General features: G+C 42.6%; 1 protein-coding gene across 1 annotated transcript; it reads right to left on the reverse strand.

Moving 5' to 3' along the window:
• On the reverse strand, nucleotides 1–12,705 carry LOC129330564 (glutathione S-transferase 2-like). The gene is made up of 8 exons (XM_054980640.1): nucleotides 12,549–12,705; nucleotides 9,537–9,612; nucleotides 6,790–6,854; nucleotides 5,425–5,506; nucleotides 5,215–5,315; nucleotides 4,857–4,952; nucleotides 4,656–4,766; nucleotides 1–249 (listed from the first exon to the last, which is right to left on the reverse strand). The coding sequence occupies exons 1-8, from the start codon at nucleotides 12,582–12,584 to the stop codon at nucleotides 154–156; spliced, it is 663 nt and encodes a 220-aa protein (XP_054836615.1). The 5' UTR covers nucleotides 12,585–12,705; the 3' UTR covers nucleotides 1–153.
• Nucleotides 12,706–13,088: the final 383 nt, after the last annotated feature.

Genomic DNA, 13,088 nt, shown 5'->3' on the forward strand with positions numbered 1-13,088 from the left:
AATTCTGTTAGCATCTAAAGGTTTTTATTAGCTGCTATCATATAATCTTAAGCATTTTATCTATCACAGCTGCTGCATAGTACAATCACCCCTTTTTGATACTATAGCATATATTGTCATCCACTGCCAGCAATGCAAAGCTTATGGCCACCTCTACTCTTTTTCATTACACCACTTTGCGGTTCTCCAGAAAATAGGCGATTTCATGAAACGGCTGGAGTTCATGTAGGCAGAAATGTTCTCCAAGGCCTGAAGAGAAAACCATCAGAAGGATCTTATTAGCAAATTGTTTAACAGAGAAATAGGCTGAAAGAGGGAGGACAATGCAAAATGCCAGTAAAGAATCAGGAAAGCTTTGGAAAAGTTTTAACTAGCTGTTATCTGGAATCAGAGGGCCCAGTTGGATGAATGGCAACAAGGAGGTACAATCTTAATACAGTCATCATTGTTAATTCTGGTGAAACACTGAACTGGTTTTTCCTCTATTTGCCAATAGAAAGAATTTCACCATAGAAATACAGAGATGCTATTTGGTACCTGTAGACAGTAATAGTCAGTGGCAGTTTTTCGTTTGAATACTGGACATTCAGGTTGTGCGTGATCCTGGTCTTTCTATTACTATAAACAGCTCTGAAAGTTTTTCCAACTTCTTCCCACCTCTATTCAACAAGCCTCTGGCTAGAAGTCATTAATCAAAGGTAGTTTCTTGCTCTCTTTAGTACAAAGTCCCATCCAATCAAGGGGTGAGATTGATTTAAACCTGGATCAGGGCCGTTTGGGTTCTAGTCCTATAAAATGTCAACCTCCTGACCTTGTAGACCATATGTGCACTGCACTCTTTCCTTCAAAGAGGACAGAGGGCTCCACAGGATATGCTCTGGGTGCCACGCACACTTTAAAAGGGAGCTCTGAGAGAGGAGAGGGCTTGGGAGGTCCGTGAAAAAACTGTCTTTCAAGAACAAAGACAATGTAATTGATTAGGATGTTAATGAAGCAAGCCTCTGATATCTCCCTATAAGAGAGGGACGAACCAGGCACTCGGTACCCTTCACTTGCCAACAGGCAGAGGCTAGCTAAAGTCTTGCGGCTGTGCAACGGAGGGGTCACAGAGCTCTGGAATGGGGGGAAAGTTTTTTTGTAGTTATCTTATAATATTGTTGTGTCTTGCATGCTAACTTGTATTCTGTATCTGTCTCCATAGCGCTCTAGTGTTCAGTGTAGGGGTGTGCAGTTCGGGTTTTGGAAACCCGAAAAAACCCGAATCACCCTGATTCGGGTTGATTCGGGGAAACCGAATTGGGTTGATTCGGGTTTTCTGAATCGCCATAACCCAAATCGATTCGGGTTGATTCGGGTTGATTCGGGTTTTTCAATGGGAAAATGCCTCTGTCTTCCCGGACGCCTGGGGGAGGCATTTTCCCACCGAATCAAGCCAAAATTGGTGGGGACCTTCCTCTAACTTCTCTCTAACAACCCCCCACGTTTCAGACAGATTGGACTTTGGGGGCCGTGATATGGCCCCCCAAACCAGGTCCCCCCATCCTCGTCTAAGAAAGAGGAAAGTGAGCGTCTTTTTAGCTTGCTGCTGCTAATCTTCTTCCATATTTCCTATGGGGAAAAAATGAAGAGGCAGGCTTCCTTTGCCAGGGGTGGCATTTTGCATGCAAAATGCCCCCCAACCCTCAGGGGCCCTTCTCCCACCTCTACTCCCACCCCCCACCAAGGCTCAGCCTGCTCCCACTTGGGGGGGCCATTTCATGGCCTCCCCAAGTAGGTGCTCTTTTCTCTACTACTTACAGCTGGGGGAGGCTTGTCTTGCCAGGGGTGGCATTTTGCATGCAAAATGCCCCCCAACCCTCAGGGGCCCTTCTCCCACCTCTACTCCCACTCCCCACCAAGGCTCAGCCAGCTCCCACTTGGGGGGGCATTTCATGGCCTCCCCAAGTAGGTGCTCTCAGCCCCCAAAGTCCACCCCCTACAGCCCCACACAAACCCAATTCCCCCCCAGCTGCCACACACAGACCCAAATCCCCACATTAGCCCCTCACAGACCCAAATCCACCCCCAGCAGCCCCACACCCATAACCCAGGAACAGGCTGGCAAAGGCCAGCCCTCTCCCTTTGTTCCCTATGCTGGGAACTTCTAAACTCTCTTTCCCTGGGCAATTCTGCACAGCCCATGGGTGCCACAATGGTGGGCACACTTCTGAGTGCCAGCTGGTCCCTGTGAAAGAGCACCTGAACCACAGACACCCTCCCTCAAATTCCCCCACCACCTACAGAGATGGCTGGCCAGCCAGCCCCATTGTTCCCTATGATGGGAACCAACTGCACAACAAAGAATAAAACACAAACAACACAAAATAAAGTTTTTTAAAAATTATTTTCTCCCTTTCAAAGTACAAGTAGGCAAAGCATTATGACACATTACACCAGCAGTCCCCCACACAGAAAAATAACACAACTCACTTAACGTCAGAGAATCACAAAAGCACAATTCCTGTCAAAAACACTTTATTTCTTGAACAGCTTTAGGTTACACAGCAGGGGGGCACACCAAAGGGCATTCCAGCATCCCACCTCACAAAAATAACACAACTTACTTAACATCAGAGAATCACAAAAACACAATTCCTGTCAAAAACACTTGAGGGAGGGTGTCTGTGGTTCAGGTGCTCTTTCACAGGGACCTAGCTACCCTAGCAAGAACCGAACTCTGCTGGTGGGACCCGATCCCAGCAGAGATTGTACACCTGCCTAGGTTTCCCCAGATTTTCTCTGATCTTTCTCAAACCTGCATTGCTCCAAAATTTTTGGATGGCTGCCATGGAAGTGGAAAGTTTGAATTTTTCTGGTTTCGCTCACACAACAGCCATTTCCATCATGGTTGCTATTTCTTCACCCTACTGCTGAGGGGTTTTTTAATGGTAATTTAATAGCGTTATATTGATATACTGTTATATCAAATTATGCATCATGTTGTCTGAATTACCAGCTTTCTAGGGATTCCATCCAATGTTTTCCAGTATTTGGATATACTGTTACTGAGTCCATCTGTTACATAGTTAAATGAGAAAAGTGCAAACAACTCTCTCAAGATCCCCTCTTTTTCCCCCTTTTTGCACAGAGATTCCCTCCCCCCCCCCCCCCGCCATTCTGAGAGAAGGTCTCAGAATATACTGGCTGTAATATATGTGTAGGGTATCCTCTAGTGGTCAGATTTCATTCCAAAACTTGGGTCTATCTTTGAAAGCCTTGTATTTTAATACAATTCCTACTTCTCTAAGAAATTGAGAATATGGTAGATTTCTCTTAGTATGTGCTGGATGGCATCTGTTAAACCTTAGAAAGGAATTATTATCTGGAGGCTTTTTGTATAGGCCCATATAGGTCTTCCTGTCCTTAATGTTAATCATGATATCTAGGAAATTTATCTGCCCTTTATCCATATGTAATTCAAACCTTGTGTTCTCTTTTTGATCGTCCAAGCAGTTATGAAAATCTAACAGTTGGTCCTGATTCCCTCTCCACATAGGCTTGTGAGGCCAAGTCTGGCAACCAGTGGGGGCAAGGATGTGGGACAGCATGTAAAGTTGGCAATGGCACCAATATCACTACAGCTGAGAAGTGACAATGGGTAGCTCTAGGAATCACTGCAACTTTTGGTTGTACACGGAAATTACATATCTTTAAAGAGGCCTACAGTATTTTTATTTTTCTCCCAGCACTGCTTGGAGCAGCAGGCAATAGAGTCAATTGCTGGGAGATTGCCCACCCTAAGCAAGCACACGGTAAACCTACCTCCACAGTAAGAATATATAATCAGTATAACACCGCTGTTTGACAATTTAAAAAGGGGTTGTTGCTGGAAAGAATGAATAAAAAAGATCTACAAAATGCCCAGAAGTCTTTAAAGGCATATTGCTAAACACAAAAGCAATCTTTCCTTTAAGAAAACAGGTGCTCCTTTGGTTCAACACTTCCTTGAAAATGGTCACGTTCCCACTGATATCTTTTGGGGGGTATTCAAAAATGCAGTCATCATGACAAGGTGTTACCGAAGAAGGGAGCAGAATAGATCCTCAGACTCAAACTATAGCTCCAGAGATGTCTAGATTTTTTGCAACTGATGTGTGACTATAAATCTTGCTGCACACTGGCTACCTGTATTACAGCTTATTAGGATAGAACATCCTGAGTGGAGGTTGCTTTACAGGTGGGTCACTTTATTCTTTAAATTTAGGGAATTTCATGTAAATTTGAAATAATGAACTGTGTGTAAATAGTTTCGTCTGTATGTGAGTCTTTTATGGGGGAAAGCCTCAACCTTTTCATTTGTATATTGGTCAGAACATTATATGGGTCCTAGAAAATTTACATGCTCAGTTTGTTCTGAACTGTCTGTCTCCAGTTTTTCTTCTCTGTCATATTATTTCTAATTTTTAAACAATATTTTAATGTATATTTTAAACAGAGAAACATGTGCAATGCAGGGGGATTTTTTGAGGAAAAAAATTAAAATATTTTCTCCTACTTCCCTATCCTTTTTCTTGGCTGCTTTGACTCTATATTGGTGTGCCTCCCTCTTCTCATACTTTGATCAGCCCCACAATGATCCTTTCTAGAGATCTATGCATAATCATAGTAAACTTTACCTCAAAGCGATCAAGAAAATCCTTTAGATTTGTGAACTGATCCAAGCATTTTGGTTCAAACATTCGATGCTGGTCCAAGACATCATATGCAAGAAAATCTACGTAGGTGATCTGGAAAAGGGGGGGGAAAGCCTTTTTATTAAAATTGAACCAACAAACTGGAGAGGACTTGGTCCTTCTGATCACTTATCTCACATGTACCTTTTTTCCTGCAAACCACTTCCTGTCTCCCAGAAACTGTGAGAACAGCTTCAGTTTTGCTGGTAGCTGCTCCAAGTACTCTGGTTTCAGTTTTTCCTGCAAAGAGAGACTGTTGAATATCATGAATAGGCTCTCTTCCAGCTAATCTTTTGTGCAACCCTCAACTGATTTAAACAGTCAACTATCCATTTCTGAGCCTCCTGTTTTGCTAAATCCAAACACAGAATGTTTGGCCCCCTCCTTGCAATACTACCTGTCTTCCCATGCACTCATTCCACATTAACTCTGACTGATTCTCAGTTCATTTGTTGAATTCCAGATCTGACACAATTTACAAGGAAGACACAAACCAACGCACAAAATCTGGGCTGTAGCATATTCTAGCAAAACCCATGCGGAAATCCATGACATGATTCTCAAGCATATCCACTCTGATAGTTTCTTCCTCACTCTCTCCACCTACAACAACACAACATACACAAATGGTGAGAACTTAATGCTGATCAACCATTCTGCCATCCACCTTTTAAATGTTTTAAGCTGGTATCCAAGTAACAAGAATACTCACACATATTGTGTTTGCGGGCGATGTACCGAAGGATGGCATTGCTCTGTGTGATCTTCACTTCACCATCAATCAGATAGGGGAGCTAGGGGAAAATGAAGGAGGATTAATGATGCCAGTGAATGTTTCAGGGATGCCATCACCCACTCATCTTCTGCTTAACTGAGGCAAACAATAGGCACCTAAAGAAAGGGTGTTAACTGTCAACGGTATGACAACTGAAGGCTTTTTCAATAGAAATAGCCCAGAAAAAATTGTGCTGAAACAGTGGCTTGCAGTATTTTAATGCTATCTACCACCATTTTTTCATGGACTTTGGAATGGGTTAAAAAAAACCCTCAAGTTACTTGCTTGCATTGACTTGCAGATAGACACATGAAGACCCAGCAACCATATAAGAAGAGGCAGATAAGAAAAGGCACAGTACAGCAGTACCTTAAAAAGCTTTCCTTTACCTTTTCTCATCAGTATCTTTTTCTACCATAGCACTTTTCAATTTTTGCTTCTGCTACTTTCCTAGATGCTGCCTTTCTTTTATATATTTATATATACACACACACACATATGTGTGCGTGCCAAGGTAAAAGAAACAACATGAAGCAACTCACAAATTGGAGGGTGTGTGAGGGTAGTTTTTGTGCAGGACATACAGGGAGGGCCCAGCTCTGTTTTGAATCCTTATATGTATAAGAAATAAAGGACTTTATGCTCTTCCTTGTCACAGGTTACATGCAACAGAGACAGAGAGACAGAAAGGTGCATCCTACCTTCCTACTGGAAGTATCCGTGGGATGTGTAGATTGCAACTCTCAGGGATTTCCTTCTTTCCTCCTCCCCCCCTCACTTGCTTGCACACTTCCATCTCCATCTTGCTACCACAGAGGATGCAGGACATGCTTCCGGCATCTCCTGGCAGCTTAACTTAGATCAATAGCCTAGACCCTCTCTCTTCTTTTTCCTATCCTAAGTGGAGTTACTAAAATAAAAGGACCCTTATTTTCCTTACTAAAGTAAAACAGATTCCATGTAAGTTTATTATCTCAACAGCACACATTCACACACTTAGCATTGCTGACTCTGCTATTCTGCAAACAGTATGTCCCTTATATGCCCTGCACTCCAGCAAGAGGTGAGGAATTCACAGAAGGTGCCAAGCTTTTTTCTACACCCACTTTACATTCCGCTCACACAAGTTTTTCAAGTGGCAGTTTCTTGTTGAAGCAGAACACAACTGAACATGCTCAGATGAGTGCCTTTCCAAGAACACAGGGTTTTTCCCGTCATTCATCCCAAATGAGCAGCAGCAAATAATCCCTTCCACAACCCACAGCAACGTATTGCTGATTATGCTGCAGCTGAGATACATACATTGGGAAAGTCCAAGCCCAGCTTATTCTTCACAGTAGTCCATGCACTTGCATCAAAATTAGGAGCTGTAAGTACAGATTTGCATAGTCAATGCCAAATTGACATCCCAAACCTTCTTCTGTATCTGCTGAGACTTTCTCCTTCATGACCAACTTCCCCTACACCTTAGGCTTGTTCTTAAGGAGTGATAACATTTATTCTTTATGAAATTTGAGACAGAGGAAGAGCAAGTGAAAGAATGTATGATTAAATGGGTAAAAAAACTGGATATGATATATTAATGGAACAATGGGAAAATATGAGGTTAAAAGGGTTAAAATTTACATTTAACTCCAGTCTTAAGGAGAATTTTTATAAGATGATGTATTGTTGGTATGTGACTGCCGAGAAACTGGCTAGATTGTTGGAAATGTGCTCAATATGAAAGATCATTTTATCATTTGTGATGGACCTGTAAGAAAGCAAAAACTTTTTGAATACAAATACAATTATTAATTCAGAAGATTTTAAAGATTAAAATACAATTGAAACCAGAGACTTTTTTGTTGGGATAGATACTCAGATGGAAGAAGTCATGGAACTCTGTTTTTACATATGATCACAACAGCTAGACTATTTATATTCAAAACATCAAGTTATAACATTTATGGTTGGTCCCTAGAAAATAGAGGGTTTTTTTATTTTTTCATTTACACTGAAATTTTCTACAGCTCTTATGCACACGAGTTCTTCTGGCTATAAATGCAAAATAACAGATGTATATCTCATCACACAGCAATAGAGCTTTGAAATAATAATTAGCCTCCACTATGAACATGGCTTTTTTAACCCCTTGAGGAGCATATTAGTTCTCGTTGGGCCATTATTTGAGGGGTTTTCCCCCCCTGTGGGTTAATTTAATTTGGTTTAAAAGATGGCTTGGTTTGCTTTGGCTGATGTGAATATAAAGAAAAGAGAATTAACTGCAGTGCGTACATAATCTGCTCTTATTGGATCTAATCAGAATAATCTGAATTTTACTTTTGTTTAAGGTTATTAAAATTTAACAGTTCTGTGTTAGTCCATTGTAGCAAAATCATACCAAAAGTCTAGTAGCACATTAAAGGCTCATTTGTTTAATTTCTTTCAACATAAACTTTTGTGAGTCAGAGCTTACTTCATCAGACACATGAGGTGTACATCCAAAGAGATATATTTATATGTAGCGGTGGGAGCGGGGAGATGTTACAAACAGGGGTCGGTTAATGGACATCCTCCCCCCTACACCTTTCTAAGTATATGTTCTGACTCATAAAAGCTTACACTGCAATAAATTGTTAGTCTTTAGGTGCCACTGAACTTCTGCTTAAAATTTAACAGTGACATTGTATTGTCGAAGGCTTTCACGGCCGGATAACGATGGTTGTTGTGGGTTTTCCGGGCTGTATTGCCGTGGTCTTGGCATTGTAGTTCCTGACGTTTCGCCAGCAGCTGTGGCTGGCATCTTCAGAGGTGTAGCACCAAAAGACAGAGATCTCTCAGTGTCATTGTTGGCAGAAATGCTACTCCTAACATTAATGCTTTAACTGGACTGTACACCATGAGTATTCTCAGAGGCAACTAGAAAGGGAAAAAAAGGCCTAGTAAGTGAGAGTTACTGGATCATCTGTTCACGGCCGGATCATCTGCTTTCACGGCCGGATAACGATGGTTGTTGTGGGTTTTCCGGGCTGTATTGCCGTGGTCTTGGCATTGTAGTTCCTGACGTTTCGCCAGCAGCTGTGGCTGGCATCTTCAGAGGTGTAGCACCAAAAGACAGAGATCTCTCAGTGTCATTGTTGGCAGAAATGCTACTCCTAACATTAATGCTTTAACTGGACTGTACACCATGAGTATTCTCAGAGGCAACTAGAAAGGGAAAAAAAGGCCTAGTAAGTGAGAGTTACTGGATCATCTGTTCCAAGTCTTGCCAAAGAAACTGTACATATGATCTGTACAGAACAATGGTGAGCTGACTTTGGTTTTATGCGATCTTTTTGTTTTTTATATTTTGTAATCTGCCTTGAATCTCAGTGAGAAAGGTGGGGTATAAAAGAAGCAAATAAATCAATAAGTAAAACCAGGCAAGATGTTAGACTAGAACTAAATGAATCTAACATGGTAGGGTTTATGTGGAGCAGGCAGGGTATTAAACAGGTTTGTGAACTTAGAACATTTGTTGACATTTGCAAGGTGGTACCAAACAGTTTCTGTTTCCCAATATTTGGGAATCCCAAATATTGCCTATGAAAAATAGGTACAATTATGTCATTTGGCATAAATATGAGTGAGATGCAGTTGGTTTTGTACAACTGTAGAAAACATCAAGATCTTTAAATTTTATATTTTCTTTAAAATAAATATGATGAAACCATGAAATATTAGGAGTTCTTGTTTCAAACTGATGCTTTTGAGAGCCTCTATGGCAGAAAGTTAGGAAAAAATCCTTAAAGTAATCTTTTAAGACTACTTTACTGTTTAATGAGCCAAACAGTAGTCAGATTTAACAATAGGCAGATTTAAGACTACTGAGCCAAAGAATCTATTCTTAGCTAGCCAAAGGCTTCCATGAAAATTCATAGCAGAGATTAGCACTGACATAAGACTTGCTGGTTCACATCTCAGATTCTTGCCCACTATCCCATGCAAGGGCAGAAGCTCAGATAATGTTTTCTTAACTTTAAAAGGCTGAGAAGGCAAAACATCATTCTACAGGCAAGATTCCTTACCTTCCCCACAACCATACTGCTTGTCCTCATAGGGGGTTCCTGTGTATTCCAACAGCAATCGTATTGCATGGCAAAGCTGCAGGCAGAAGAAGAGGAAGAGGCAGTGGAAAAACTAGTAATAGAAGCAGCAGCACATTACAGTCGGCACTAACCAAAACTACCAACACAAAGTCTAAAGGCAGAAGGCATGTGGAGACTGGAGGAGAAATATGTCCACCAATGCATGTTCACTGGTAGTATCCAATACCAAATCATGATCACACAGCTTTGGAGAGATGCATGTGGGAAGCCTCCCTTGGTAGAATTTAACAGCTTAGGCTCAAATGCAAAATTTGAGCCTAAGCTCAAAAAATCCCAAGGCAACAATAACTCCCCCCCCTCCCCCCAATGAGCTGCAAGAAAATATGCTGCATGTTCTTGTTTAAGAACAGTCCACTGCTGGGGCAGAGGAGAGAGGGGTGTACTTTAAAAGGGAGCATTGGCACAGAAACACATTGCTCTGCAATATTTTTAAAGGACTACTCAAACTCTGCATGCCTAAAATATATATAATATGTTATCATACTGTTCCTGTAAACCAGTTAGGTTAGTATTTTATTTGCTACAAAGCTGAGTATGATTGAAAGGAATGGGGAATGCAGAAAAGAGAGGAGAGACAAAGTGTTTTGTGTTCACATCGTAAATACATTTGTAAATATATTTTGCTTATATAAGAAGAGAAGTCTTCTCTTGGTCTATTTAATTTAATTTAATTTATTATATTTATATTCTGCCCTTCCCGCTTTCGCAGGCTCAGGGTGGATAACAAATACAAACATCACCCAACCATTAAAAACATTTAAAAGCATTAAATAATACATTAAAAACATTTAAAAGCATTAAATATTACAGTTCATACTGCATAGTAGTTCATACATGCCTCTGTGTTTGCATAGGGGCGATGGTTTAACCCCCACTAGAAATGAAATACACCAGCCACTTTTCACTGTAATTTTCAAAGTATTTTTTATACTCACATTGTGAACTTTATGTTTACTGCAATTAGTCTGGTGGTGGTGACTGGAGACTTTTGTGCACCTTCCAAATAAAAGGCTGTATTTGTTAAGGACCCTATCACTGAAAAGATCCTTTTAACCACAAAGATATTTTAAAGTATGTGAACAATTGATGTGCATTAGTGAATGCTCAAAGCCATCTATCTTTCCCAGTGAACATATGACATTCCCATTTCATAGAATGCACAAGCCTAAACGTAAATTCTCCTTTGGGGCCCAGTAACAAAATGTGATCAGAAGCCCCACAGACCTCTTCACAAAACATTCTTATTAAACATTATCATTTAGGAGTGCAAGATACATTCACAGCAGCAGGAGTGTTTATGTTTGTTACAATTCAGTACAATACAGGCTCTTGGTGTAAGGATTTTTGACCATAGCAGATGAAGCACTTGTAACACTTAGAGGAGGACCAAGTTACACAGGACCCTGGGGTTCATACTTGAATCCCCAGACATGTATTTTAGTTTTAAAAACATCTGCAGGAGAGTGGACAGCAACCCTTGGTTAATTTTTTCCCCACTCACCCCTCATTTTCCCAGGTGGAAATTGATTCCTTTGGATTGCTTTAAGCCTTATAGGCAACTGGATTATCCACATCTTTTTCTTTCACCCTGGACTAAAAAGCAGACAGCAAGCTCATTCCCTCCCTGCACCATTTCCTTAAAAAGAAAACTTTAAAGCACCTGGCACCATAGCACCAATCCAGATCAGCGCCTCTCACCCCTGCACTGATTTTTGTAGTATGGTACAGTCCTCCCCTCCCCCACAAAAGTACTGTATAAACACATTGATACTAATATACTAAGAGCAGTTTTATAATCTATGGAGAAACACATAACTCTTGCCTACAGAGATGTGATTTGAACAGGGGGCTCCCCAGATCACAGCTAATTCTCTTAGCCACGGCACTATAATTAATTATAACTGTGTACCATCAAATCGCAACTTATGACAACCCCAGGACCCTGGTGCTTTCAAGGCAGGAGGTGAGCAGAGGCGGTTTGCCATTGCCTGCCTCTGCACAGCGACCTTAGTTCTCCTTGGTGGTTCCTTGTTGGCTCCCGAGAGCCATTAACAGCGAAACGAGCAGCCCGCGCCTGGTGTAAAGATTTATAACCCGGGGATTTAGCTCAGGGGCTAGGTGTAGTGCACATGCGCAGAGGAATAATTGAAAGAGTGTGGGAAACAAACTCGCATTTAGATCTCGGTATTGGATCAGGAATGTGCGCCTACAACGCAAACTGAAGCTCTGGCTCGCACTCCCCTGCTTTAACTCTGTGTTCAAAACCCCTCCCTCCATCAGGCTGTCGTTCAACGTGTTTTCGCCTAGACTTTCCCAAACGCCAAAGTTCCTAATTGCCTGTTGCATACAAAGAAGCGAGCGAAGGCAGCTGCCGCGTTTTGACTAGTGGGTAGGGTTTCCGTGTCTGGCGCACACGTGTCGCCACGTCTGGTTGTCAGCTCCAGAGGTGCCGAAGCGCCACTGAAACAGCAGGCCGTGAGTTTCCACCGCGCTGTCTCAAGCAAGTATGCGCGAGGAGGTTAAAAAGGGAACGGGCCTGCGCAGTCAAAGGGCCGGGGGGACTTATGGCCGAGGCCGCTCTCTGAAGGCTGCGGTCCTGTTTTCCAGGGGGAGGGAGGGGCTTAGATTTGTTCCAGAAGACAAGCAGAGGTTTGTAGCGCGCTGAAGACTCATTGTCGCCGACTTTCCGTGGGCTTCATCAGATTGCCCACCCCCAGGTACAAGAAGAAATTAAGAGAGCAACTCCCCACCACCACCCGCATTTTCGTACTTGGAAAAGCTTCGTTTGTTGATGTTTGCTCAGGAGGGCAACGGGGCCTCTGCCCGGCTCTTATATAAAAGCGAAGCGATAGCCTTGTACAGGAGAGCTCGCAGCGCCCAGAGATCTCCCAGTTTCGCATCCAGTCTGTGCCGAGGGCAAGGGCTGCTTACCCCACGGATGTCCCAGTAGCCCAGAATGATCCCCATGTCTCTCCTGGCTGGCTCGGGAAGCCGCGTTTAAAGTTGCCTAGCAAAGGAACGTGGCCTGTTCTCCTGTGAAGCCTCCGGACACCTCCCGGCTGGGGCCAGGCCTCCGCCCCCCTCATCATCCCTTATAGAACCCGCCTCTCTGCAACTTTCTAATCCTTTAGCCAAGTTAGAGACGAACAGCTAGGACATCCCCTCCTAAGGGAAATCTCGATTACTAGCGGACTGGAGACATGCCAGGCTAATTTTCAGAGTGCGCCTCCTCCTCGTGGCTTTTGGACCTCCAAAACGGGAGAGACTAGCTAAATGTTCCTTTGCCACTACAAGAACCTCGGGGGCGGGGGGAGGGGAAAGCACTTGCCACGTGAAACTTGAGTGCAGGTACTCAAGGGCAGTTTCCTGGAAATTCAGTGCAGGAATTTCCAGGAAAGTACTTTCCCAGTAACTCAAGGTGGAAGATGGTTAACATGGCTTGATGTAGAGGTAGATAAGGGAGGAAGAGTG

This window comes from Eublepharis macularius, chromosome 5 (assembly GCF_028583425.1).
Source record: "Eublepharis macularius isolate TG4126 chromosome 5, MPM_Emac_v1.0, whole genome shotgun sequence".
In the NCBI taxonomy this organism is placed as follows: Eukaryota; Metazoa; Chordata; class Lepidosauria; order Squamata; family Eublepharidae; genus Eublepharis; species Eublepharis macularius.

Coding starts and splice junctions, on each gene's coding strand:
- LOC129330564 (XM_054980640.1), bottom strand. CDS start 12,584: ATGGGGATCATTCTGGGCTACTGGGACATCCGTGGG. Junction 9,613..12,548: donor GCTACTGGGACATCCGTGGG/GTAAGCAGCCCT, acceptor TTCTGCCTGCAG/CTTTGCCATGCAATACGATT. Junction 4,953..5,214: donor TATGCTACAGCCCAGATTTT/GTGCGTTGGTTT, acceptor CTCTCTTTGCAG/GAAAAACTGAAACCAGAGTA.